We start from the raw sequence: 27,427 nt of genomic DNA on the forward strand, positions 1-27,427 counted from the left end.
TCCTTAAAAAGTCATTCAGCAGATGGCACCAGAGATCCTTTAGAACAGTGTTTTGTTTAGGTTTTTTGTTTTTTGTTTTGGTTTTTCGAGACAGGGTTTCTCTGTATAGCCCTGGCTGTCCTGGAACTCACTTTGTAGACCAGGCTGACCTCAAACTCAGAAATCCACCTGCCTCTGCTAAAGGCGTGCGCCACCACGCCCGGCTAGAAGGTTCTTAACCTTCCTAATGCTGAAACCGTTTAGGAGTTCCTGATGTGGTGACATCCCAACCATAAAATTATTTTTGTTGCTATTTTATAACTCTAATCTTGCTATTGTTATGAATTGTGATGTAAATACCTGACATGTACGATATATGTCCATTGTTACGAACTGAACATAATTAAGGCATAGTGATTAACCATAAAACAATATGTAATTACATATTGTGAAATATTTATTTCTCATTATAAATAAAAATTTGTTTTGAAGCATGGTATAGAGTGGCTAACAGTCTTACTATAACAACAGTAAACTACATTGCTACATTTTGTGGACAGTATGTGTAAAAAGCCAATGTCAGTGCAAAGGTTGAGATGGCTTCTTTTTGACCAGATCAGAAATTCTTGGGATAGTCTTTACAAGAGGACAACAAGATTATTTTCCACAAGTCTATTTGTATATTTAGACTTCATACCCAGCAAGCTAAAGATCCCTGTTTCACAAAGATATGGTGTTGGAAATGGAAGAAGGTGGTGCAACACAGTCTCAGACAGGACAGGACAGGACTGGAAATATCTGCTCCAGAAGTTTGTAACTAGCACTGTGAGAAGCCAGTTCTTGCTACATTGCTGTTAATAAGCTCAATGAACTTTACTGTCTCAGAAACATCTTCAACTTTATTACAGGGCTTCCGGGAAGTGCAAATTTGTGTCATGTAGATTTGGAAAATGAAATAAAACTTTGTCTGCAAGCTTGTGCAAGTGATGTTTCATAGAAATTATCATTGCAATCCTTTTGTCTGGCTCAATGTCATGTTCCTCAAAGAAAGCAGATAAGGTTAGGTAACATGTAAAATTTATTTTTATCCTCTAATTTTCCTGGCCAAACCTGAAGTTTCATTTGGAATAAATCTTTTTGGACTTTTTCAGACAAATCAAGGCAGGTTGTGTTCTGTGATAAGTTCAGTTTATTCAAGATGGCAAAGATGTCAACAAACCAAGCTATCTTCTGTTATTCACTTTCATTTTGAGTGCATCACAAAGATGGAAAACGTGTTTTAGAACTTTTCATCTTGATCTATCTCACTGCAGTGTGAAATAGCAGAGCCTGCATCCAACTCATCACTGTGTTTCGACAACAGCAGACTGTTTAAAGAACTCACTTTGACAAAACTGACAGAACTTATGGTGCTGATCATTACTTTTGTAACTCCTGTGGCAGTGTCTTCATTGGTAATATTTGCCAATAAATCATACAGTGAGTTCTGATGACTTCTGGTGACTCATTCAGTTCCAAACATTGAAATCCAGATCACCATTTTAGCACAGCTAGGGCAGAAACCTTTCCCCAACAGATCTTGTGATCTTTCAAAAATGAACCAACTGTGTCAAAAACATTACATGCAGAAATGTTGTTTTACGACATTTGCAGAAGAGAAATTCATCTTAGAGTCACCATCATTAATATACCTTGCATAAATCAGTGAATAATTTGCAACATCTGTGGACTGATCAAACTAGATACTGAATATTAGAAGTGGAATATATTTATTAGAAGTGGAATATATTTAATTTCCTGAATTACCTGACCAAGTATATCAGCAGACATGCCATTTATTCTTCAGTAGACATTGTCATTAAATAAGGAAATTGCATTCAACTGAGTAAAAAATTCATCTCCACTAGTAACTCAAACAATGATGGCCACTGGCAACTGTGAATCTTCACCAATAGTATGACAGTTCACAGCTCTAACAAGTCTGAGTGCCACCACATGTGAAGCTTCCATGGCTGCTACATTTTGTTTGTGGTAGCTGCCACCAGTATTAAGTCTGGTTTTCTTGAGTCCATCATCTTTGCTTCTAAAATAGTTGGTATCCTTGCCAGCAAAGCTAAGTTGTTTGCTATCAAAATGGCTTTTTAGTTTGTTCAACTTCACAACAAATACCACATTATGGTTTCTCAACTTCTGCTGTAATTATTGAGGTCAAACCTTACTATAAAAAAATCCTTATTATATTTTCTTTTCTTAATGTTCTTCTCTACACGATCCACTGTCATGGGATGGTTTTCTAATGAGAATAATATATAACAATAGCTTTAATAGTACAAAAGGTCATACATGGCATAGTCCAGTCAATAAGCTTCATTAATGTTTCCTATGATGGACTTTTTCTTTTTTTTTTCTTTTCTTTATATACCTGTAACTATCACAAGGGGGCAGTATTCACAATGGGAATATAAAAGTTAAGTTCCCATGGTACAGATATTATTTTTTCCCAGTAGTTAATGATTTTACAGTACATGACTTTACATTAACCTAGCAATTATAATTCATAAAGTGTTACTTTACCTCCAATATTGCTACTTTCAACACAATAGCTGCTCGCCACACATGTATGACTGGTCTGGCAAAGTATTTTATGGTGTCACTCCTATCACACACCTGTGCATTTGTTCAGGGTGTCTGTGTCCAGGTAGTTATATGCGGGCTTATCTACATCTAGGCAGGTCAGTCTGGAGACAGATAGAGGAGTGGTGTTTCAGTTCCTAAGAATCATCGGAAATACTAGTGTTCTGATTATCTTAGGTGACCCAATCCCTGTGAAAGTCATTAGACTCTCAAAGAGGTAATGAATTTCATTTTTTGTGTGTATGTCTGGTGCATATATTTGTTTGTGTATGCATGCACATGTGTGGAGCCAGAGGTTGACACTGGATGTCACATATGATCACTGGCTATATCATTTTTTAAAGACAAGAGTTGTTTTTTTACTAAACCTGGAGTTCATTCATTTGACTAGGCTTACTGACCACTGAGCTCCAGGAATCTTCCTGTCTGAACATCTCCATGGCTACCACAGCCAGCTTTCCTATGCATACTAAAGATCTAAACTCAGGTACTAACCTTTACCTGGTAGGCACTGATTAAGCTATCTCTCTACCTCTATATTGTTAAACAAAGACATGACAGTAAGAGCTGAGAAGCCCGGCCATTCATGACTTCTGACTGGGTGATTTTGTATGTGTGTGTGTATGTAAATATATGTATGTGTGTATACAGACAGACAGACACACACACACACACACACATACATATCAGGGAGTATAGTGCAAAATAACCAGATACCTATACAAGACCATTTGTCAGTCATAGAAAACAAAAAGGCAGGGGAATATAGGAATACATGTATTTATGTATGTACTTGTATGTACACATACATATACATATACTGTATAAGGATATGAACACATATCTATAGATAATTTTGGAATAGGGTCTCATGTAGTTGAAGTTAAACTCAAACTCCTTATGCAGCCAAGGATGACCTTGAACTACTAATCCTTTTTACTTAACCTCAGAAGTGCTAAGATTACAGGCATACATGGTTATCCTTGACTTTACTGGACAAAACTTTAAGATCTCCAAATTTAAATAGAATTCAACCTAACTGTATTTCTACAGAGAAGGAAAAACAAAAAGAGAAAAAGCAAGCCAGGAATAGTGAGAGACTTCAAACATAAGCTTATCTCTTAAGGTAAGACTATGTGGTATCAGTAATATAAATCCTAGTGTGATTATCATGATCATTTTCCAAACTACAATCTTTTTAGTTCTTGGGTTCACAGTTTGAAAGGTAGGTTGAAAAGGCAAAACAAAACAAAACAAAACAAAACAAAAACCAAAAAAACCAACCCCCCAAACAAAAACAAAAACCCCTATAATCTGAACTTATTTGGTTCAAAGACAATGAATATATGCACTTATATGATTTTATTTCCTGGGTTCAGATATAAGTGTTCAAAGGACATTTGCATTGTAAAACAGGACATGGTAGATTACCTTGATTCATCATTTTCCATTTTCTGCATGTTTCTAATGTTATCTGTGTTGATTTGAAAGTCAAACTATAACAATGTTTCTATTAATTTTTCTCAGTTGGAATAACTAACATCTAATATTGTAGAAGGCTCTTAAATAGTACAAGCGAAAATCTACAGAATATTTTCCTTTATCCATATGTGATATATTCTAAGATTCTCTTTAGATGTCTAAAGTTATAAAACCCTGTAAAATGTTTTTTCCTTTTATCATAAACATATATGTTTATGATAAAAAGTTTATCAATATGGTATAGTACTAGATTAAAAATGAAGTATAAAGAAACAGAACTATTAATATAAAAATTAGAATATAAAATGGTGTATGTTAAACACATTTATAATCCCTCTGAACAATTTAGACACTCATTTTCACTTAAGGCTTGTTTCTACTACTCATGGCTCTCTTAATGCCAAATATTCTTCTGTGGTAACAACACACTACAGTATTGTTATTTAAAACTCATGATGTATGTATTTCTATGATTTTCCACGTAGTATTCTTACATCATGCTTGACCATGTGCAACAAACAATAGCAAGTATAATGCCATAAATTCAGGAACAATAACAGGTTGCATTATGTATAGCAAATACATCTCATGTATCAATATGCTTACTAGGTATGGATCATTTTACTTTACTTTCACAATTGCTGTATGGTTTATCTTATATAATTTACATACAGGGCTAACAGTTTTATTGCATGCGGGCCAGTGTGTAGATACATGTGCATGAACCCTATGCATGAGGGTTCAGCTGGTAAAATGCACCTGAAACCAAGAGTTTGATCCAGAAGGAGGAAGAAGAAAACCCACTTTTCAAGTTGTCTTCTGGCCTTGATAGAATATAAAATAATTTTTAAGATGTAAAAAATTATTAAACTTTAACTTCTCCCAAACAATCCAGAGATATACATTAGGCTGGTTTTACCTATCTTGTATGTTAATGCCAACATAGCTGTGACCTGAGATCACGGTTTCCAAGTGTCGTTGACTATTGCAAATGCATTTCTAGTACACGTGGAACACTTATGTTGGTACACTTAACACAAGAAGCATTAACAGTCTCACTACACTGCATGAATAGAAAAGAACTCTAGAAAGAATGGGTCATTTTTTACAATCATGGTTTCTATCCTCAGATTGTAGTAATGCTGCACGGTGAACGGTAGGTAGGATTAATTTAACCCTTTAAAGCATGTTTTCAGAATAGAATGTAAAAATAGGATGGTTACTTACATCACTCTCATTAACAAAGTTAAAATAAACCTTTTAACTTCCCCTTTCCCTTGCTGAAAATCTCATGTAATAAAGGGATAAATGAAAAATATAAAACATTACCCAGGGAACTATATTAACAAGTATGATACAAAGAATACTAAAAGACAAAGGAAGTACACATGCTTGTCCTCACAATTAAGAAACACAGCTAACATAAATAGAAAGGATATGTAGATTATCTATCAATTATCAATTACTGGCAAATCTAGACATGTATTTTCACTAAAGGGTGATATAGCAGAACAAACTATGACCTAGTTGTGTAGCTATCATGAGAGCAAACAGGAAAGTCATTTGACTTGAGCCTCACGTTCATAAAGTTTATACATACTCTCACTCACTCACACATATACACACATACACATATAGGAAGGACTGTCCCTATCTAGACTATGCTGATCTATAAATCCTATAATCATCTTGCAACTACAACTTTTTTATAAATGTGTCAAAAGCTTAGTTTGTTATACAAAACATTTAAAATATACAATTGATATTCTTTTACTCTAACAGTAAATTTGCCAAGCCTCTCTTAATCCTTCAGAGCTCTGGTCATTTTCATTTTCTGTGAAGTATCTAGTTCCTCTACTACTAAATTAAGGACATAAACAAGTCTGTTGCAAACATTATAATGTTAGTTGATCCAACAACTCAAGTACAAGATATAAGTACTTCAGAAAAAGAATCAATATTTAGTAAATACAGAACATTGATAATTATCTGACAAAGAATTTCTTTTGAGAATTTATAAACAGTATCTACAAGTCACCAATGATAGTAGGCAACTTAATTAAATATGGCCCAGTAACTCAAGCAGATAAACTTTACAAAGGTAAGTGTACCTGGACAGTGGTGGCACACGCCTTTAATCCCAGCACTTGGGAGGCAGAGGCCAGGTGGATTTCTAAGTTCAAGGCCAGCCTGGTCTACAAAGTGAGTTCCAGGACAACCAGGGCTACACAGAGAAACTCTGTCTTGAAATAAAATAAATATAAAAAATAAAAAAATTAAAAGGTAAGTGTACAAACTTCCTCAGAACGTCAACCCACACCCATTAGAATAGGTGCTATCAGGAGAGCAGCAGTGCCGACGTGGCCGTGAGGAGTAGAAACCCTCATGCTCTGCTCAGGAAACAAAAGCATCAAGTTCTAGAGAATGGTCTGACAGTCGTCAATGCATTTGAAGTATGCAGTGACCCTAGGACCTCACAAGACAATATTTAAGAACTTTACCTAGAGGAATAATATTTGTCCAGAAACATGTCTAAGAATGATCACAGTAGCTTTATTTGTGATATGTCTTGATCTTATATCATCGTAATGATCATTGTAATGATCATAACGATATAGTTTTGATATGTCTTAATAACTCTTTATGTAGGAAGTAGCAAAAAAGAAAAACAGCTTTTATTTTAACTTTGGGTCAGAAGGTATCAGTAGCCCAAGTTACTAGGAACTGAGAAAGAAAAATAACAGATTTACAACAGAAAACAAGTTTACTTTAAATTAACTGCTCTTAAAATTCTTCCTGCAATGAATATCTAGCAACTAACATAGACTTTGGATAAGAGGCTGGTAGCATTTAAGCACAGGTTAAGTGGTGTAGCCACTAAAGGCAGAAAAAGATCTGAAAGCTAGAATCGGCATATCTGCAGGCACAGAGAGGGTACTATAGGGAAAGTAGGAAGATCTAACAGCAAAGGAACAAATGTGATTTGCAAACATTTTCATGCAGGGACTACTTCAGCTCTATGGTGAAGTGTTCTTTCTCAGAACCACATTTTAAAACCCATGGGTAGATATAAGAAACTAACTCTACTGAAATATAGTTTGAAATGAAAAACAACTGAGGTAATTATACAGCATTCTTCTACAATGGATTACAACGTAAGATCTAATAATAATCTAATATCGATCACAAGTTAAAAGTAATGATAATGTGATTTAAAAGACATTGTGTCATAAAAGTATCTATGATATATATATAATTACTAAATAGATATTAAAACTCACAGTTGCTAACTGTCTACATTTAAAGGTGAAAATGTTAAAATTATTATTTTTCTCCCATTCAAATTCATGAGCCAATTAAATTATACCTATGAATTTTGGGGAAATATGTAGATTTCTATGCTATGAAGCCTGGAGCTAGGAAGAAAAATTAAAAGGACATAAAAACTTGACAAAGTACAACAGAAGTCATAAAACAAATGAGTAAAATAATCAATAATCTTACATTTCCAATGTAATTAATGTATATTAATTTCCTCACATGTACAAAGAGATCAAAGAACAGTTTGTTAAAGAAAGGAAGTTAGAAAAGATTCAGAAATTTCTAAGTATTTTCAGAAAAGAAAACAAATCCTTAAAAATCTTTTCAAACCAGGAATCTGATAACTGCAACACAATGATAATTTTCCATATCCTCAGACCCAGGCATTCCACTCCCATCATGCTTCATCCAGTTTGTACTTGCTACACAACAAGCAAATTAATGCATTATATTATCCACGACATGTTCTGAAGAGGCAATATATATAATAAATAGCCTAGGTCTCTTCAGCTAGCCTAACTGCTATTGTAAAGTAAGATATGATGATACTCGACAGGAAATGTGAACTATTCTCTTCATATTGAGGAGTAGCTTGGCAATTTGCTCAAAACTACACTAGCTCAATACTCATTATGTCTACACATATTGTGTAGAGAAAACGTGACTAGAAAGTACTCAAAATGCTGGATTACTTCTAGTGATAGGTTTTCTGTTTTCTGCCCCAATCTCTGACCAACTAATTAGTTGTGTGGATGAGCCCATTTCTTCTCCTACCACAGCCATCTTCAGAAAAGGTTACTTCTGGACGTGCCACAAATGTCAGGGTAATAAGTAATTGGTAAAACTTACCTGCTCTAACAAACAATGGCACTCAACACCTGGGCTACTTGTGGGAAAGACATAAAACCAAGTACAATGCTGTGCTTTAAGAAGAGTGAATGAGGGCCAACAGGGGTTTAACAACGTCTATTCTAAACAAGTTAAGTTTAATGACTACTACAGAAATTAAACATACTGTTCACATACTCCTCACGACAAACAAGCAAACAAGCCAAGAAACCCCATGTGCACTGTTCAAATGCTGCAGCAGCTGAAAGGATACAGTGAGTGAGGCCTAATACTCAACTATATCTGTGCTTGCTTTTGTCTACAGAGCATCTGCCAATAACACCCTTCCAAACACTGCTTCCTGAACTTACGCTCTTCAGTTCTGAATGGTATAAGACCCCAGATAAAGGCAAACAACTACTGACAAGTTTTTTTAAAAAGAGGTACAAGGACATAAAGGTATATATTAACTAAAGCTTGCCTTTTGCTTTTATGAATACGGATACTAAAAATCAAGTATCAAGGCTCTTTTATGATCATAATCTGCTACTTTTTAGTCCTAGCTACTTAAAGGCTAAAGCAGGAGACTAAGCATTTAGAGGCAGTGGCACACATGAAAGACCCTTTTCTTAACTTAAAGGGTGGGAGCGTGTGAACTGGAGGGAGGGGCGGGGAAGGTGAGAGAAAAGCAAAAAACAGAGAGTAAAGAAAATACAGAAAAAGGACACACACAAACACACACACATTAATATTAAAATTAAAAAAGGCTACCCATCTGAGAATGTGGGGAGCATACTAGAAGATCTGGAGGGAGGAAAGGGAAGGAAGCACATTATGTAATTATATTTTAATTCCAAAACCAAGAAAATTTAAAACAAATTTTAAAAATTAAAGAACCCACAGTACATAAAAAAATAATGACCAAGTATTTCTCACTTCCACAGTAACAAATGTTACTGAACAGTGAAGTCACTGAAAGGAATTATTGTAAAAGTACTTAATAGAGGGCTGTGTGGATGGACCTGGTGCGGTTTGTATTTTGATGTTAATTCTGCTTCAAGAGGGGCTGCCCTGGGCGGATTTCTGAGTTCGAGGCCAGCCTGGTCTACAAAGTGAGTGCCAGGACAGCCAGGGCTACACAGAGAAACCCTGTCTCGAAAAACCAAAAAAAAAGAGGGGCTGCCCTGGAGGAGGAGATCACTGTACTCAGGTGATCTCATGTGACCCTTCTTCCCATTGTAACTGGTCAAATAAAGACTAGAGCCTGTGATTGGGCAGTGGAAGGGAAAGGTGGGGCTAGAGGCTTTAGAGAGGGGTTGAGAGGAAGGAAGGAGAAGAGGAGACTGAGGAGACAGAGAAAGATGGAGGAAGAGGAGCAGAACCGAGTGGCCTGGAGAAGCTGCAGGTAGCAAGGGATCTGCTGGCTGGGGAGTAGAGCAGTGCAGCAGGGTATCTGCTCAGTCTAGGCGTGCAGCTTATAAATACTATAACTGAGTTGTGTGTTCTTCCCACAAGCTTATTGGGGTTAGAGATTTACTGCAACAAATGGTTTACAGGTTGGTGGTTCTGAATCTATAAGGAAAGAAGTTAGCAGCTAAAAATGGCACTACACAACACATGCCTTTTCCCACTGGTTACTCATTGAGTTCACCAATTACTGTGCTATGGTAAGCATTTTTCTTTCTTTCATTATGCATTCTTAAAATTGGGGTTTTTCTGTGGAGAGGTACTTTTTCTTCCTCATTTATTTATTCACTTACATGCTATTGGCACACACACACACACACACACAAACCCATGCATCCTCATTTTACTAAGAAGGCTATCAGATAAAAATTCAATAGTTATTATTTTAATTCTGAAATTATTTCAACTCTGCCATCAATAGTCCTTTCTATTTTAATTATTTTTTCTTCATTATTTATTTACTATACACACCCCCTTCCTTCTCTCCTCCCAGTCCAACTTACTTTAATTCTTTTAACTGAGCACTTCTTTAATTATTTGAAACAAAAAACAAGCTCCAAAAGCTAGTTTATCTTGTGTTTTCCTAAGGAAGCAATGAAAACAAGCACTTCTCTACACAGAAGAACTGTCAGTGTATTTCCATGTAAATAGAAGGTCTGTGGGGAGTATCTTACATAACCCCTGAATCCATGTACACACTGTTGTAGGAAGCGTGTGTTATGGGACATATTGGATGCAGTTCTAAGCATGGGTAACTTACTTGTTTCAAAGCTTGGGGTTGAGAAGTCAATAAAGTTCATAGGACACACACACACACACACACACACACACACATATATACTATGACTTCTCAGCATCTTGTGATGACTGTGATGCTAAGGATTTTCAGCACACTTACACTTCGTGATGCAGAGCTTGTGATGGATGCAGGAATATAATTTTCCACACTTTTATGAAACCTAGAGTTGATATAAAACTATTGTTTTACCCTGAAATGATTTGTGGGGTTTCTAAATATAATTAAAGCCAGTAAAGACTCAACTTTTAACAATAGATATTTCTGAAAGATAGAAAAATAATCATATAGGTGTACTGTAATTGTTCATGTGGAAATGAATAATATCAGAAATTGAATGTGAAAATTTCATGTTACAGCACTTGCAACAAAACACTAATTCTATGAAAATTTCACTGACAGAATCTTATTTTTATCCTGGGGCAGAAAACAAATTATGAACTAATGTTATTAACATAAATTAATAATTTTTACAAATTGAAAAAAAGAGCAAAGTACATAATTACCAATCTCAAATAATTCATGTAGACTCAGATTTTTGGTTTTGTCCAATTACTGCTAAACAGCCTGTTTATATTAGACATATCATTAATGTTTTTAAATTAATTTGTTAATATGTGCCTTTTAAAATGAATTGTTTTAAAATATATTTTAATTATAAACTAATATACTTCAGTGTGAGGTTTAATAATCCTCAGAGAGGGTCTTTAAGCAGAGCTTTCTGATTGTTGAGCTGTGCTGCCTAATATGAGCAGTATCCACAGGCAACTGAATAAAAACTCAATTCTTTAATTTTTACCATTTTAAGTGTTGACAAGAAAGTTGGCTCCAGATTATACTGTACTAAACAATATAGACTATTTCAATCATGATAGGAAAATGCTATCTGGCCAGATATTATAAATCTAGTAGGAAGGAGTTGGAGACAGACTGAGCTCAGGATTCTGTCTTACTGGATCACACTGCTGTAGGCACATATTCAGTAGTTGTCCCTCACCTACACCTTTATTGCTGGGCTGACAGTAGAGCCAGGATCTTCCCCATGCCAAGAGTTTTCTATCATTTTGCCCTATCACAGAATTCAACTGATCACCATTAAAACCCTTAAAATAAAAATGTATTTATTGCCAGACCAGATTAGAAGTTTCATGTTAAAATCCACATTACTATTCATTAAAAAAATCATAAAATCATGGACTCATGATGTCTGACTTTGTATGCCTCACTTTCTTGATTTCATTTCTCCCCTCCCACTCCCATGCCCCAGGCAGGCTTTCTCTGTGCGATAAAGCCCTGGCGGTTGGTCCTGCTCACACTCATTTAGACCAGGCTGCCCTTGAACTCAGGGATCTGCCTGCCTCCGCCTCCTGAGTGCTGGGATTAAAGTTGTGCGTCACCATGACTGGCTGTATGCATCATTTTTTAAAAGATCCTCAACAGAATGGAGTGTGTATTATCAGGTTAGCAAAGTACCTATCATTAAGTGGAAAAGATCTGCCATTTCATTTTATGGTGTCATGATTGTGGTGGCCTATAATTTCTTTGGACCATAGCTTATCTCTGTAGAATTTATTTTACTATACAGAACAGCTGCTATGTATTTAAATTTATCTGTACTTGCCAGTTAATACTCAGAGTGAAAACATATGCTACAAGGAAAAAAAGTTAAGTACCTCTTTATTGGGTAAGACAAGGGACACTTCTAACCACTATTTGCAAGTTTAATAATTCAGTATCTAAGTATCAAGACATAATATAAAGCCAGGAATGGCACTTAAATTTGTAAAAACAGCATCTGAAAAGCTAAAGTAGAAGTTCAAGGCCATTGTAGGCCATAAAGTAAATTCCAGGACAGTCTGTGCTATAGTGAGACTCTTATCTCCAACAAAACAAAGAAAGAAATAATACAAGAGTATCCCTAGAAAACAATTTGGCCTTTTTCTCCTTTGTAATTTTCCTATATTTAGTTTTGTCTTAAAATAAGACAAATGTTTATCTGATAGACTAGGCAGATCCAGGACAACTGAACCTTGTTCTTACCATACTGGCAAATAATACAATTAAGCCAGAAGTAAAGCTTACATCTTTAACAATGAAAGACAAGTAAGATCCCTTGGGATAGGATACTACTGATCTGAAAATATTTCCTGGGAGTGACGTGACGTCAGCACAGCAGAGTATTTTATTGGCTTCTTTTTCCTTGAGCTATCAAAAGTTGTGATCTTCTAGTGCTTCAAGTTATTTTACTTACTGAAGAATCATTTCTCCATTAAACTTAATTTGCTTTGTGTTGTCTTAATAAATGTTTTCATAGCAATGAGTCAATATCAGTGTAAAGAATGCTTTCAAAGAAATTTGATGTTCCATCATTATTTGCTCTTTAGTAATTCCACTTGCCAAATGTAAGTAAAAATTTCAGCTCTTTATTAAAATTTGAGCCACCCTGTCATACAAATGTAATTAGATGGTGAAAGCTTTACCTTCATGGCAGTCATCAAAAACTGGACAGAGTCCACAGGATGCCTGGACCAAGCCAGTAGGTAGGAGGGTTGGATTTACTGTCCTATACAGTTTCATGTATCCATCTACCCTGCCAACGGAGCCATACTTCACAGTGATGACAGTGATCTCCAATTTGCCATCATAAATGAGGGTATTTGAGCTGGTCCAATGTCATCCATGGACACTGCTGATGCGCAGTTCACAGATGTACTTCTACACTTCACGTGATGATGAGGCTAAGGAACTGTCTCTTTGTATCACTGGACTGTTTACTTTCTCATTCTGTTTCTCTCTTCATTTGTAGGAATTTGAAATGCTGTTGGTTAAGCAACTCAACAAATTCAGATTCAAAATCGTAGTCCCTGCCCGTCACAGATCAACCAGTCTGGCTGCAAGTTACAGATTATAAAACCTTCCTTTTGAAGGATCCTATAGACTTTATAGCATTGATAAGCTTTCTACTTTCCAAATTCTTGAAAATTGTAGATTTCTGATACAAAGTTACTTTTGTATCAAATCTGTACCCCATATTCCTTTATTCCTTTATTCCCTGCATCCTGCATGACTTTATAGATTAATGTTTTCCTAATGATTGGACACTCATTTTATCAGCATTCTGAGAATCCTTTATTCTATATAAAAGACCTGTATTACTCCTTTAAATATCCAAGTGACCCATGAACAACATTCTCTTGATGGCCACTGACCACCGTTGGGCTTTTCTGTGAGGCATTTGCATAAATCTATAATTCTGTTTTCTATTTCCACTAGATTCATATCTGGCATCTGCATGTTTTCAAGGCTAACCATTTGAGCACTGTACAACTAATTGGTGCACTCTTCCATGGGGTGGAGCACATACTCCAAGCTTTCTTCAAGTAACTGTAGCCCCACGTATGGTTGAGGGCTCATGGGTCTTTATATACCCAGTTTAGCATGTTATTTTGATCATAATTCTACTTTATTAGTCTGATCTAATAGTCCTACATTGCAGTGTTACATGTGATGTTCTAAAGCTTTGTGTCATATTACTGCAAATACCAGAGATGAGAGCATAATGCCCAAACATTGTTGCCCTTTTTTTTTTTTTTTTGGATAGGGTTTCTCTCTGCAGCTTTGGCTGTCCTGGAACTTGCTCTGTAGACTAGGCTGGCCTCAAACTCAGAAAATCACCTCCTTCTGGGATTAAAGGTGCATCACCAACACCTGGTTAGTGTATGCACATTTTTTAAAAAAGACATTATTAAATAAAGTGTTTATTTAAATTATATATAAATTGAATGACTAGAATAGTAGCTCTTTTCATTAGCTGTAGGTTCCATATTCTTAGATTCAAGGTATGGATAAAAAAACTATTCATGAAAAATTATATCAAACATGTACAGATATGTTTCTTGCCATTATTTCTTAAGAACGGTTTAACAACTGTTTATACAGAATTATAATTTCTAAGTTATTCAGAAATGCTTACTGTAGGAAGGAAATACATAGAAAGATATATGTAGATTATGCAAATATTGTACCACCTTATGAGACATGAGCAAGTAGGAAGTTTTTTATCTGCAGGGTCCTACAACAAGTCTCTCATGGATAACAAGAAATAACTTTCTTTTTCTCCTTTTTGCTATTTCTCTAGATATAAAGAAGCATACACATATATAACTTGATGAATGGCTATACTATGCAACATATTAGACAGTACTTATTATACAAAGGACTAAAATAAAATACTAAAATATTCTCAGTCCCTAAAGTTCAAAATTTATGAAGATTAATATTCTCAGTTGGTAGATTATTTTGGAGAGGAAAATTATTCTTAAAAATTTCTTAAATATCCTATAAGTATTGTTACATTATTTAAATTCTACAACTTAAAATTATTGTATATTATGAAACACATTTTCAAATGGTGATGATTATACTCTATTTACAGAAATCACTACAGCTTATGTGGAATGCAGAACCTAAAACTAATAAAAGATCAGTTAAATTATTTATCACCCATTCGTGGTCCCTACCAAGTGGATTATAGCTGTGTAGAAGAGTGAATCAATTCCTACATGATACAGGTTTTAATTAGTTATCATGCCTTCCTCATTCAGAAAGGTACATATACTTCATTCTCCATTTTATATAGTATAACCGTTTAGGAAATCTAGCAAGTTTAATATTTGTGTGGAAATAATATAAGAACAGGCTTAAGCCTCTGAGAAATAATATAAGAACAGGCTTAAGCCTCTGAGAAAACAGAATGTTTCTTCCTTCAAAGAGGATTTTAAATGTATCAGAAAAGAGAATTGTGGAATGGCATGTATGTAACAGGATTCAGTTGCCTTTAATTATAGTACTAAACAGTAAAACACAGGACAAGATTTTAGGTCAACACTTTAGGGTTAAAGCAGTCTAAGGTGGTGTCCTCGGCTTGGGCCCCATCACAGCAGGGGATGGAGCTTATAATACAGTGCTTACCTCATATGCTCAAGGACCTTGTTTAGTCCCCATCACAGTACAAAAATAAAGTCTAAAAACAGGAGAAGCAAAGAAAAGGGTATAGTGGGCATCTTAGAGTTAGTGTTTAAGGTTACTTTTGTATTGTATAATGTCCAAAGTCTCTTATTTTTATCTCCCTATCTTACTTTTCATCAGGGATTCTAAGTGGACCTATAAACACACACACACACACACACACACACACACACACACACACACACACACACTTTATTTGACAATTATAAAAGTGTGGCTATAGATATGGCGAAAATAAGGTGAAAAATATTTTCATGAACATAACTGAATGTGAACAGTAGTATGTGGGCTGCTTTATTGCAGTAGTTTCTTGAAAGTAAAAGTGCAACCCATATAAAGGAAATTTAAAATATGACACAATGATACCATAAATAAATAAACACCATGGAAAAGAAATTTTATGGCCTAAATGAGTCATGTCAATTTATAGTAACATAAAGATGCTTAAATTAAAATAAAAGCAATATAAGCACATAAATAACTAAATTCCTAAGAAATAGTATGTCCTGTATAAGTCATAACCTATCTTTTGTGAACCCAAAGACATGGAAAGATTGACAGGTAAAATGTGGCTATTATTAAGTTTAAGGGGAATGTGTTGATTAGTAGAGCTTTCAACCAACCAATCAAATCCATCATTCATTTTTTTCTTGAGGGACCATATGCCATACCTGATTAATAGTTAAGTGGTTCTAGGGATGTATGGAATAAAAAGTAAAATAGGAAAAACAGTTTGATAAGAGATATTTTCATTTTATTATACATTTACCAATATGATTAAGCTAATATGTACATATTTTGTCTAATTTAGGCAAGCTTAATACTTTAGGTGATCAGAGAATGTGAACCTAAAATCTAAAATATAATTTAGTTTATATGATAACATTTGACAAGGCCATCTGTAAGTATAGGATTGTCTTTATGTACATAAAAAAACCTGAATACATGCATATATGTGTATATGCATATATACACATAATTTTAAAATATAGTCTAAAAAATAAAAAAGTAAAAAAAAAAAAGAAATACAAAACAAACAATCTGACTAAGGGTTAGGGATATAGCTCATTCGTAGACTACCTGTCTAGCATAGGTAGGGACTTGGGCTTGTATCCTAGCACTACAAAGACAAACCATAATGAAACCATGGGTCAATATTCATACTACATAATATAGGTACTAAAAAATTTACTTCTTTAAATAAAACAAATGAAGCAGCAATACCACTAAATACCTAGAGAAACTTAGATAACTGAACATATTTATTTTATTAATAACTCATTCATGCAAGAAATATTTTCTCAGAAGAGGCTTTAATTACGGAGGAGGGAGAAAGACTTAATACAGAAGAAGGAGGGGGAGGTAAAATGACAATAAATGTATCAGAAAAAAAATCACAAGGCTGCATAGATATGTAAGTTTATACATGATCCTTGTGTCTGTGTATACATATAGATATACATACACAGTTTAAATGAACTTTTCATCTGGATCGATAGTGCTCTCCATAAGTCACAGACTTACAGAACCTCTAACACCAGACCTGAGAAGCCCCCTTTGGGTTGTTGATCAGGGCTATCTAAGAGAATCCCAAAACATAGGCTATTGCTGTTGTCCATGGTCGCCTCCAAAAGGTTCAAGTACATTCCAATTGCTGAGAATACCATGTACTTTGGACACAAGACCCAGAGGATTTGAACTGGTTCTAACATGAAGCCTCCTGCCTGAGGACTAGCACTGATGGTACCAGAATTAAGGGTGCCAGTCTTTGTTACTTTGCCTGGCTGCTATGTTAGGAGCTGTGCCTCATTTTCCTATGCAGAACCCTGAAAGATCAAGTTGCCTTCTCTACCATGAAAGACTAAAATCTTCTGAAACAGTGAATCAAATAAGCCTGCCCTCTCAAGTAGTTCTGTTACTGAAATGAGAAAAGTAACTAACACAGGCATAAAAGGCTTTAATGTTCAATCTTATTTGATGACATAATTAATCCAAATATTAATAGTTTATATTTATCATTAACATAACCCTGAAAATCCTAAGTTAGAAATACAATAAATAAGTTCAAATAGAATATTAAAGTCTTACTTTACATTTTAATAAGATGATCAATATCAACCTGTTGCACACAGGAAGTGGCAAAGTAACAATACTACCACTGTCAATATCCAAAATATTTAAAAATGATCAAATTAAGGAAAATTTCAGAAAACAAAAGCTTCATCAACATCTTAGTTGATACTCTAAAGACACATGTATTTCCTGTCTTTAAAAACACATTTATTGTCTATTATCTCAAAGTCAAGTTAATTATGTTTTTTCAAAAGCAACAAACTAATTAGCTAACAGAGTTAATACTATTAAAAAGTATTATTTCCTGTCCTCATTTTGGTTAAACCATACTGGGAATTTCTAAAATGGTCCTATTGAAGGAAAATAATAAAACAGCAATAACAAAACTAAATCCTAGGTAAATTCAGAAAAAGGTGATGTATTACACAAAGAAAGGCATTACCAAAGATAAGACCTGATAGAAGGCAAAAGTGCTATACTAATAAGACTCTTTTATTTAAAATCTCCACAATTTTCAAAAGATCTTGAAGAAAACTAAGAAATTCCCAAACTGAGAGGTCACTAATATCCAACAACACTCACCCAACTATTGGTAGGAGACCTCTTGGAGACCCAGATGCTTGAATCAGCTGAAACAGTACCAAGTTTTTTACTGAGTACTCTTTAAAAATGCAATAGAGAATAGGCTAACTCCATATTATAAAAAAACCTGAATGTTATTCATATTGTCAATTTTACATACTATCAGTATAAATGTCCCAAAGGAAGAATAAGGAATAGTGAATTCCAAAGTAAACAAAATTATGCTGCATGTGTGTTAATTTTAATTCTTAGTGATACAGGTCTAACATTTAAGTATTGTAAACACACCAGCAGAATAACTTTTCTAAATTATTATGTTATAAATCTTAAAAGAAAATAAGATATTGTAACATTAGCTTCCTAAAAACTGTGAAGAAATATACTTTTAAAAGATAATACAAATTCTCCAACACCATTTCAGTAACACACAGGGAAAGGCTTTTATTTTATTTTTACTCAAATTTTTAAAAAAAAAATGTAGTTCTTTAAATTATACTAGTGATTTTTGTAATAAGGATTCTCATAATTGAACACAAAACTTCAAAAATTAATAACCAAATGAAAGAATCAAAAGTGAATAGTAGGCTGGTGAGATGGCTCAGTGGGTAAGAGCACCCGACTGCTCTTCCGAAGGTCCAGAGTTCAAATCCCAGCAACCACATGGTGGCTCACAACCACCCGAAATGAGATCTGCCCTCTTCTGGTGTGTCTGAAGACAGCTACAGTGTACTTACAAATAATAAATAAATAAATAAATTAAAAAAAAAAACAAAAACAAAAAGAAAAACCAAAAAAAAAAAAAAAAAAACAAGAAAAGTGAATAGTACTTTTAATATTACTGTTTAATATTGTTAAAATATGAAGTTATCAATTTAGCAGAAAATATATGCTAGAACCTAATTTTAAAGAGCAGTGGAATAGAATTAATATAAGCTATGAAAAATACAGAAGTGCTTTCTCGGTCTCTACAAGTTGAAGATAAAGAAGGTAAGCACATTCCACCCAAACCCATATGTTCCTTCCTCCAACTATCCATACGGGGATTATGGACTGACAACCTACAACCATGGGAACGGTTAGGTACAAAAGCTGGACGACTATAATCTTCCCAAGCAGTTTAAATATAAAAACTACTTTTCCTTATAGATATGTAACAAGTAGAGGAATAAGTGAAACAAGACCCATTTGGTTGAAAGACGCCAGAGAGAGAGACAAATACAGAACAGACTTTTTAATGTCAAGCACGCATACTCAAGCTGACAAATACTTAAGTGGTACACCAGCTGGGAAATGATGTAAGAGATACAGTACTAGGGATAGGCCTGCAATATAACCTATCTATACCTTCTTCATCATCCAGCACTTTTTAAAGACTTGAGAATAACAAGAAAATAATGAAAGTGGGAAGCACAAAAAATATTTTGAGAGGTGCCCATGAAGAAGTTGAGAACAGGAGGCGGATAACAAATGGCTAGCACTAGAGAGCTGACAATCTTATTGGCTCTAGTAAGACAAAGAAGGAAGTAGTTAACAATAAAGTAGGGACTGTATATGAAAAAAACCTAAATATTGCAAACTTTAAATGACAAAGCATGCCAGTATTACCTTTCTTTCGAAAGAGTGCATTTAGGTAACTTTCTGCTTGGCATTCAATCTTATCAGTGTGGGACTGGCCCTGAGATGATAGCTCCTCTGTTGGCGTTGACTGTGAAGAATCAAGAGATGGTATACAATCCTAAAATTATAAGAAAGTAACATACCTCATTACTTTTGATTTAAACCTGAGATCCAATTAATATATAAAAATTGTTTTAATGTTCATGTGCTCTGCCTTCCATAAAATACCAAATTATATCAAAAGAATATAAAATCTGTGATAGAATTCAGGAGAAAATGTATTTCTAATAGAGGAACAAAATAACCTTATTCCTTACCAAAATTGTGATAAAATATGTGTATGTGTGTGGGGGGGAGGGGAAAAGTTTACTTTATGCATGCAGTGAAGTCTAGCAAAGCAGAGGCACTTAAATGATTTCCAAATTCTCCTCAGCTCTGCTCATCATAACAGAGAAGGATTCAGGATTTCTTACCAACAAGAAGTGCTGGTTACACACATCTATGTCCTTTAAGACAGTAGGCACGTATTTTATCATTAACACAGGAAATATTTCTCATAGCCAAAGACTTTAAAAGTAGTAAAACAGTTATAAACATATAGATAGTAGCGTATGATCCCCTTACTACCAACTGCTAAAAAACAAGATTGCAGTGTTCTTATATAAGCTATGTCTCCAAGCTCACCCTTGGATACCTAAATACCAACCTGACCTCATGAATCAGAAAGTAGTAAAAAATAAATATGGAAGAAAACCAAACCAAACCAAAAGCAAGCAAGCAAACAAACAAACAAAAAGGGAAGATAGAAAAGAAGAAAAAGAAAAAAATGAGGTGTTTTTTTTTTTGAAAAAAACTAAACTAAATGTTGGACATAATCTTTTCATTCAACAAAAATGAAGTATTTAAAGTTTCACTGAGTCACAAATTATCAGAACAACTTAAAAAAAAAAAAGAACTGTGTTACAATTGTGTGATTATTTTAAAAATAACTTCATGGCACTAAAACTTACACTGACTGCTTCTCTCTGTAGGTTACAAAATGAACATTTTTCATCCATAGACCAGTCAGTCAGCTCTTCTGGTTCACAGTCTTTAAAAGAAGGAAAATATTCATTAAATATACTAACTTTATTTAAACCAGCAAAATCACCATCTTCCACAGCAATGGAAAAGGAAAAAATGAAAAAACAAAAATAAAACCTAACTACTAACAATAATGAAAGTCTGCATTTCAAATTAATCTCTTGATATCTAAAAAAATAAAACAGTATAGGCCATACGGAGACAAAATACTAAGAATAATAAGCTGGTTATAGATTAATAATTTTCTAACAATATAATTTTAAGTATCATCTATTCACATTAAAGATTTAATGATTACTATTTATTCATTTCCTTTTTATTTTCATTATGACAGTGAGACCAAAGGGGTAGATATAACAAAAGAAAGGAATAAATTTTGTACAATATCAAAGAAAACATATAGAGAAACAGAAGAAAGCACCAAAGGTGTTGAGAATACCCAAACTTGGGAAAATAGAATTATATCTACAAAAACAAGGAACAATCCAATTAGATCAAAAATAAGGTCAGACTTTTTCCTTTCCAAAAGCTTGGTTACAAAAGAAAAAGATGGAGTAAACAAATAAGTAATGTCATCCAATACAAATCATGTACAGACTAGTGCTGCTCTCAGAGAAATTCCTGTTTAGTGTTTACAGTTAACACAGAGACTCAAAATTGGGCAAAAGTGTTGAGAACAAACTACTGTTGAATGCTCAGCCCTATGGGACATCTCTATCACATTCTACACTCTGAGACTCAGGAAGCATCTTGGAAAAAGAAACAGAATTTAAGAGCTGGGGCATGGAGAGAAGTTGTCTTCTGGACCTGATAGAGCTACCGGGGCTATGAACTCAGAGGCAGTGGTTACCTGCGAAGACAGGACTTTTCCACATCCCACCATAAATGCAGAGGGGGCTCATTAGGCCCCCTTCTTCCATGAAGAGTTAAAGGCACTTAGTGGCTAGTGGCTGAGAGGAAGTCCTATCCACAATAATGTAGTCACTGGTTACATTACCTTTGCTCCAATAAATAACTCAATCTCATAAAAGCATCTCTAATTAAATGCAGAGGGGCACAAAGAAAGAAAAAAAAAACTTAGAAAAAGACTTGGGCAGACTTGGGAGGGGGAGTAAGTGAGGATAATATAGACAAGAGTAATATAATCAAAGCACATTATATGCATCTATGATATATGACCTATGGGACAAGTTTAAATAAATGGGCTTCTTTTTTTTAATGCTATTCTTTACAATCCAACAGTTCTAACATATTGAAAAAATTTCTGGAACATAAAAACACTTATCTGCTAAGGACATGTTAAGAAGGTATGGTGACACTGTCATTCTACTCACTTTTAGTAGATGGAGTGACTTTTAGAATCATTGATAACAACAGAACGCTTTTCCAATTTTTTCCCCTAAATAAACCTGCACGCAGAACTTTACATGGGAAGCTTTTACTCTCTGAGACAGCTATACAGTGGCTAATTGGAAAGCCATCTTTTTTTTTTTAATTATATATTTTCTTCATTTACATTTCAAATGCTATCCTGAAGGTCCTCTATACCCTCCCCCAGCCTTGCTCCCCTACCCACCCACTCCCACTTCTTGGCCCTGGCATTCCCCTGTACTGGGGCATAAAAAGTTTGCAAGACCAAGGGGCCTCTCTTCCCAGTGATGGCCGACTAGGCCATCTTCTGCTACATATGCAGCTAGAGTCATGAGCTCCGGGGGGTACTGGCTAGTTCATATTGTTGTTCCACATATAGGGTTGCAGACCCCTTCAGATCAGTGTGCTACAGAAATTCTTTTAAAAGCTCAATAAAGCTGAAGATGCATCTCTTCTAAGTTACACAGAAAATAAAGTGTACTGTTCCTGGTATGATAATCAACAATTATACTGGCTAGGGTCACTCTTATGGCTCTCTTCTACATTAATCCCAACCTCGAGTGAAAGATCATAGAAATGTGTAGAGAGAACTTTCCAGTATCACAATAGTATTAGTACTTACATGTATTTGCAAAGAGCAGTAAATGGGAACATAAGACATAATAGTTGTAAGGGGTACAGAGAGGGATGTTTCAGTAATTAAGAAAACTGGCTGTGCTACCAGAGGACCTACCTGCTCAGTACCCAATACCCACATGGTGGCTCACAACTATCTATGGCTCCAGTTTCAGGGGAGTCTGATGCGTTCTTCTGGATTTCTGTGTACATGGTGCAGACATGAATGCAGGCAAAACACATATAGGAGGCTTTTAGGCATTAAAAAATTTTTAAAAATTTAAAAATATATGAATTCAATGAGTTTTAATTTCAATTTACAACTATCAGTTGTAAAATAAAAACCAAAGTTCAAAAAGATTAAAATAGTGTACCTTTATTGAAATAGGTATGATAGCATACACTTATAATCCTAGTACTCAGGAGGCTGAGGCAGGCTGACAGAAGTTCAAGGCTGGCTTACTTCACATAGTAAATTCTAGGCTTAGCCAGGGTTACAGTAAGGGTTACACCAAAATTACCAAAAAATTAAATATGCTTACAAATAAAAGGCAATAAAAATTGATTGTAAAAGCTGATATAGGTGCAGGGACATTCTACATACTAGCTGTGGCCAAGCAAGTATGATTTTTCAGGCTTCAGTCTCTTCTTGGGAACTTGAAGAGAGTAATACTTGCATGTTAAAGCTTTAAGATAAGTTAATATAAAAACATGTATGTAATTTTAAAAAACACAACTTTCATTTACTTTGAATACTTTATTCTTTTTAGTATAGTTTATTCACAGAATATAAATTTATAGTTCCCAAAGACAAATTTCAGTGAAAGATAAAAACATAGATTTTATTTTGTGTTGCTCATTGAACAATGGGTTTAAGTTTACTGACTTCCGAGAAACACACTGAACGATGACAATGCAGCTACAAAATAACACTAGGTCTACAGCTTTAGCTCAGTGGATGGGTCTGAATCCTGTAAACACACACACACACACACACAATCACACACATGTACAAGCTAACACAGGTCCATGCATGTGTACAAATACACAAGCACAAACAGTTTTATATGCTTATACCAATTTGTGCTATGAGACATTTTAGTAACTACACAAAAAGAGACTCCCTGCCTTCCTGCTGTGTTTGCTTTAATTCCTTCTGCCTGCCCCCACCTTTTTTTTTTTTTTTGTTCTGTTTTTGTGTTTATTTTGTTTTTCTGAGAAAGACTGTGAAGTTCAGGGGGAATCTGGGAGAAGTTGGAAGAGGGGAAAGAATATGGCCACAATATATTATATAAAAAAAATTGAAGAAAGAACTAAAGTACAAAGAGAAAAAAATTTCATCTACAAACTGCACTATTAAAAGATAATGATTGCAACATTTGCTATATATCCTCCCAGTTTGTAGTACAGGCCTTTCTAAAAATTAAAATCAGCTGGTACTTTGAAAAGATAATACAATCCATAAATCTCTAGCTAGGCTAATTAGGAAAAAAAAGAGGGAAAAGGCTCTGGGGACCTTGGGAATGTCTGCCGACTCTACTCCCAAGGTGACCCGGTGCTGGGGCCGACTGGAAGGGATGTGTGACCCTGGATGGAGAGCCTAATATGGGGAAGGAATCCCCCACAATATCAGAGAAGTCCTTATAAGGAGGCTCGTGCAGCACTTCAAAGAGGCCTGAAGAGGAGTGCCTGAGCATCTGAGGGAGACATCTTGGCTCCTGGACTCCACCGAGACTACTCTACACAGGTGAGAGTGTGAACTACAGAAGCTAACAGCTTTTGGGACAGGCGGGAGCCACAGAGCTTCTGAGGCAGCCCCCTTCTAAGGCTCCAGACATCCGGGCACCTTCCCTGCCAGAGGATAGGTGTCCACCCAGCCCGGGAGGGCTTTGCCTGAGATTCTGAGAAAGACATCTTGGCTCACGGACTCCACTGAGACTAGTCTGCACAGGTGAGACTGTAGACTACTGAAGCTAACAGCTTCTGGGACAGGTCCTGATTCAGGCCTTCATCTTCTGCCAGGAGGCAAGTATGAACGCCAGGTATCTGTGCACCTTCCCTGAAAGAGGAGAGCTTGCCTGCAGAGAGTGCTCTGACCACTGAAACTCAGGAGGGAGCTAGTCTCCCAGGTCTGCTGGTAGAGAATAAAGGAATCATGAGAGGTACAAACTCTAACCAAAGACAACTTTAACTCCAGAGTTTACCAGATGGCAAAAGGCAGACATAAGAATCTTACTAACAGAAACCAAGACCACTCGCCATCATCAGAACCGAGCACTCCCACCTCAGTCAGTCCAGGGCACCCCAACACACCGAAAAACCTAGACCCGGATTTAAAGGAATATCTCATGATGGTGGTAGAAGACATCAAGAAGGTCTTTAATAACTCACTTAAAGAAATACAAGAGAACACTGCTAAAGAGTTGCAAGTCCTTATAGAAAAACAGGAAAACACATCCAAACAGGTGATAAAAACGAACAAAACCATACTAGACCTAAAAAGGGAAGTAGACACAATAAAGAAAACCCACAGTGAGGCAATGCTGGAGATAGAAACCCTAGAAAAGAAATCTGGAACCACAGATGCAAGCATCAGCAACAGAATACAAGAGATGGAAGAGAGAATCTCAGGTGCAGAAGATTCCATAGAGAACATGGGCACAACAATCAAAGAAAATACAAAACGCAAAAGGATCCTAACTCCAAGCATCCAGGACACAATGAAAAGACCAAACCTATGGATAATAGGAGTAGATGAGAATGAAGATTTTCAACTCAAAGGGCCAGCAAATATCTTCAACAAAATTATAGAAGAAAACTTCCAAAACCTAAAGAAAGAGATGCCCATGAACATACAAGAAGCCTAGAGAACTCCAAATAGACTGGACCAAAAAAGAAATTCCTCCCTACACATAATAATCAGAACAAAAAATGCACTAAATAAAGATAGAATATTAAAAGCAGTAAGGGAAAAAGGTCAAGTAACATATAAAGGCAAGCCAATCAGAATTACACCAGATTTTTCACCACAGACTGAGAGCAAGAAGAGCCTGGACAGATGTTATACAGACATTAAGAGAACACAAATGCCAACCCAGGTTACTATACCCAGCCAAACTTTCAATTACTGTAGATGGAGAAACCAAAGAATTCCATGACCGAACCAAATTCACTCATTACCTTTCCCGAATCCAGCCCTTCAAAGGATAATAACAGAAAAAAACCAATACAAGGATGGAAACCACGTCCTAGAAAAAACAAGAAAGTAATCCTTCAACTAACCTAAAAGAAGACAGCCACCAGAACAGAATGCCAATGTTAACAACACAAATAATAGAAAACAACGATTACTTTTCCTTAATATCTCTTAATATCAATGGACTCAACTCCCCAATAAAAAGACATAGACTAACAGACTGGCTACACAAACAGGACCCAACATTTTGCTGCTTAAAGGAAACCAATCTCAGGGAAAAGACAGACACTACCTCAGAATGAAAGGCTGGAAAACAATTTTCCAAGCAAATGGTCTGAAGAATCAAGCTGGAGTAGCCATTCTAATATCACATAAAATCGACTTCCAACCCAAAGTCATCAAAAAAGAGAAGGAGGGGCACTTCATACTCATTTCAAAGGTAAAATCTTCCAAGAGGGACTCTCAATTCTGATTATCTATGCTCCAAGTAAAAGGGCAGCCACATTCATTAAAGAAACTTTAGTAAAGCTCAAAGCACTCATTGCATCTCACACAATAATAGTGGGAGACTTCAACACACCACTTTCATCAATGGACAGATCATGGAAACAGAAACTAAACAGGGACACAGTGAAACTAACAGAAGTTATGAAACAAATGTATCTAACAGATAATTACAAAACATTTTATCCTAAAACAAAAGGATATACCTTCTTCTCACCATCTCATGGTACCTTCTCCAATTGACCACATAACTGGACACAAAACAAGCCTCAACAGATACAAAAATATTGAAATTGTCCCATGCATCCTATCAGATCACCATGGATTAAGGCTAATCTTTAGTAACAAAATAAATAATAGAAAGGCAACATTCACCTGGAAACTGAAAAACACTCTTCTCAATGATACCTTGGTCAAGGAAGGAATAAAGAAAGAAATTAAGGACTTTTTAGAGTTTAATGAAAATGAAGCCACAACATGCCCAAACTTATGGGACACAATGAAAGCATTTCTAAGAGGAAAACTCATAGCTCTGAGTACCTCCAAAAAGAAACTAGAGAGAGCACACACTAGCACCTTGGCAACACACCTAAAAGCTCTAGAACAAAAGGAAGCAAATTCACCCAAGAGGAGTAGACTGCAGGAAATAAACTCAGGGGTGAAATCAACCAAGTGCAAACAAGAAGAACTATTCAAAGAATCAACCAAAGGAGGAGCTGGTTCTTTGAGAAAATCAACAAGATAGATAAACCCTTAGCCAGACTCACTAGAGGGCACAGGGAAAGCATTCTAATTAACAAAATCAGAAATGAAAAGGGAGACATAAGAAAAGATCCTGAAGAAATCCAAAA

The 27,427-nt window shown here is 35.4% G+C and overlaps 1 protein-coding gene and 1 pseudogene across 10 annotated transcripts in view; both read right to left on the reverse strand.

Annotated features, from left to right (window-relative positions):
• Positions 1 to 27,427, reverse strand: part of Lcorl (ligand dependent nuclear receptor corepressor like) — a 151,785-nt gene that overhangs the window by 54,320 nt on the left and 70,038 nt on the right. For 6 of the 10 annotated variants that reach the window (XM_021161885.3, XM_029478132.2, XM_029478131.2 and 3 more), the window contains exons 3-4: positions 20,818 to 20,897; positions 19,796 to 19,925 (exon numbers count right to left, since the gene is read on the reverse strand). In XM_021161885.3, coding sequence (XP_021017544.1) covers positions 19,796 to 19,925; positions 20,818 to 20,897 — 210 coding nt within the window. Of the gene's footprint in view, positions 1 to 17,835; positions 18,238 to 19,795; positions 19,926 to 20,817; positions 20,898 to 22,994; positions 23,080 to 27,427 lie in introns of those variants that run through there. The other 4 variants (XM_085836682.1, XM_085836683.1, XM_029478136.2 and 1 more) reach the window with 3 other exon arrangements.
• On the reverse strand, positions 11,138 to 14,237 carry LOC115031142 (DNA-directed RNA polymerase III subunit RPC6 pseudogene; annotated as a pseudogene).

This window comes from Mus caroli, unplaced genomic scaffold, assembly GCF_978045245.1.
Source record: "Mus caroli unplaced genomic scaffold, Mus_caroli_1 scaffold_4, whole genome shotgun sequence".
Classification (NCBI taxonomy): domain Eukaryota; kingdom Metazoa; phylum Chordata; class Mammalia; order Rodentia; family Muridae; genus Mus; species Mus caroli.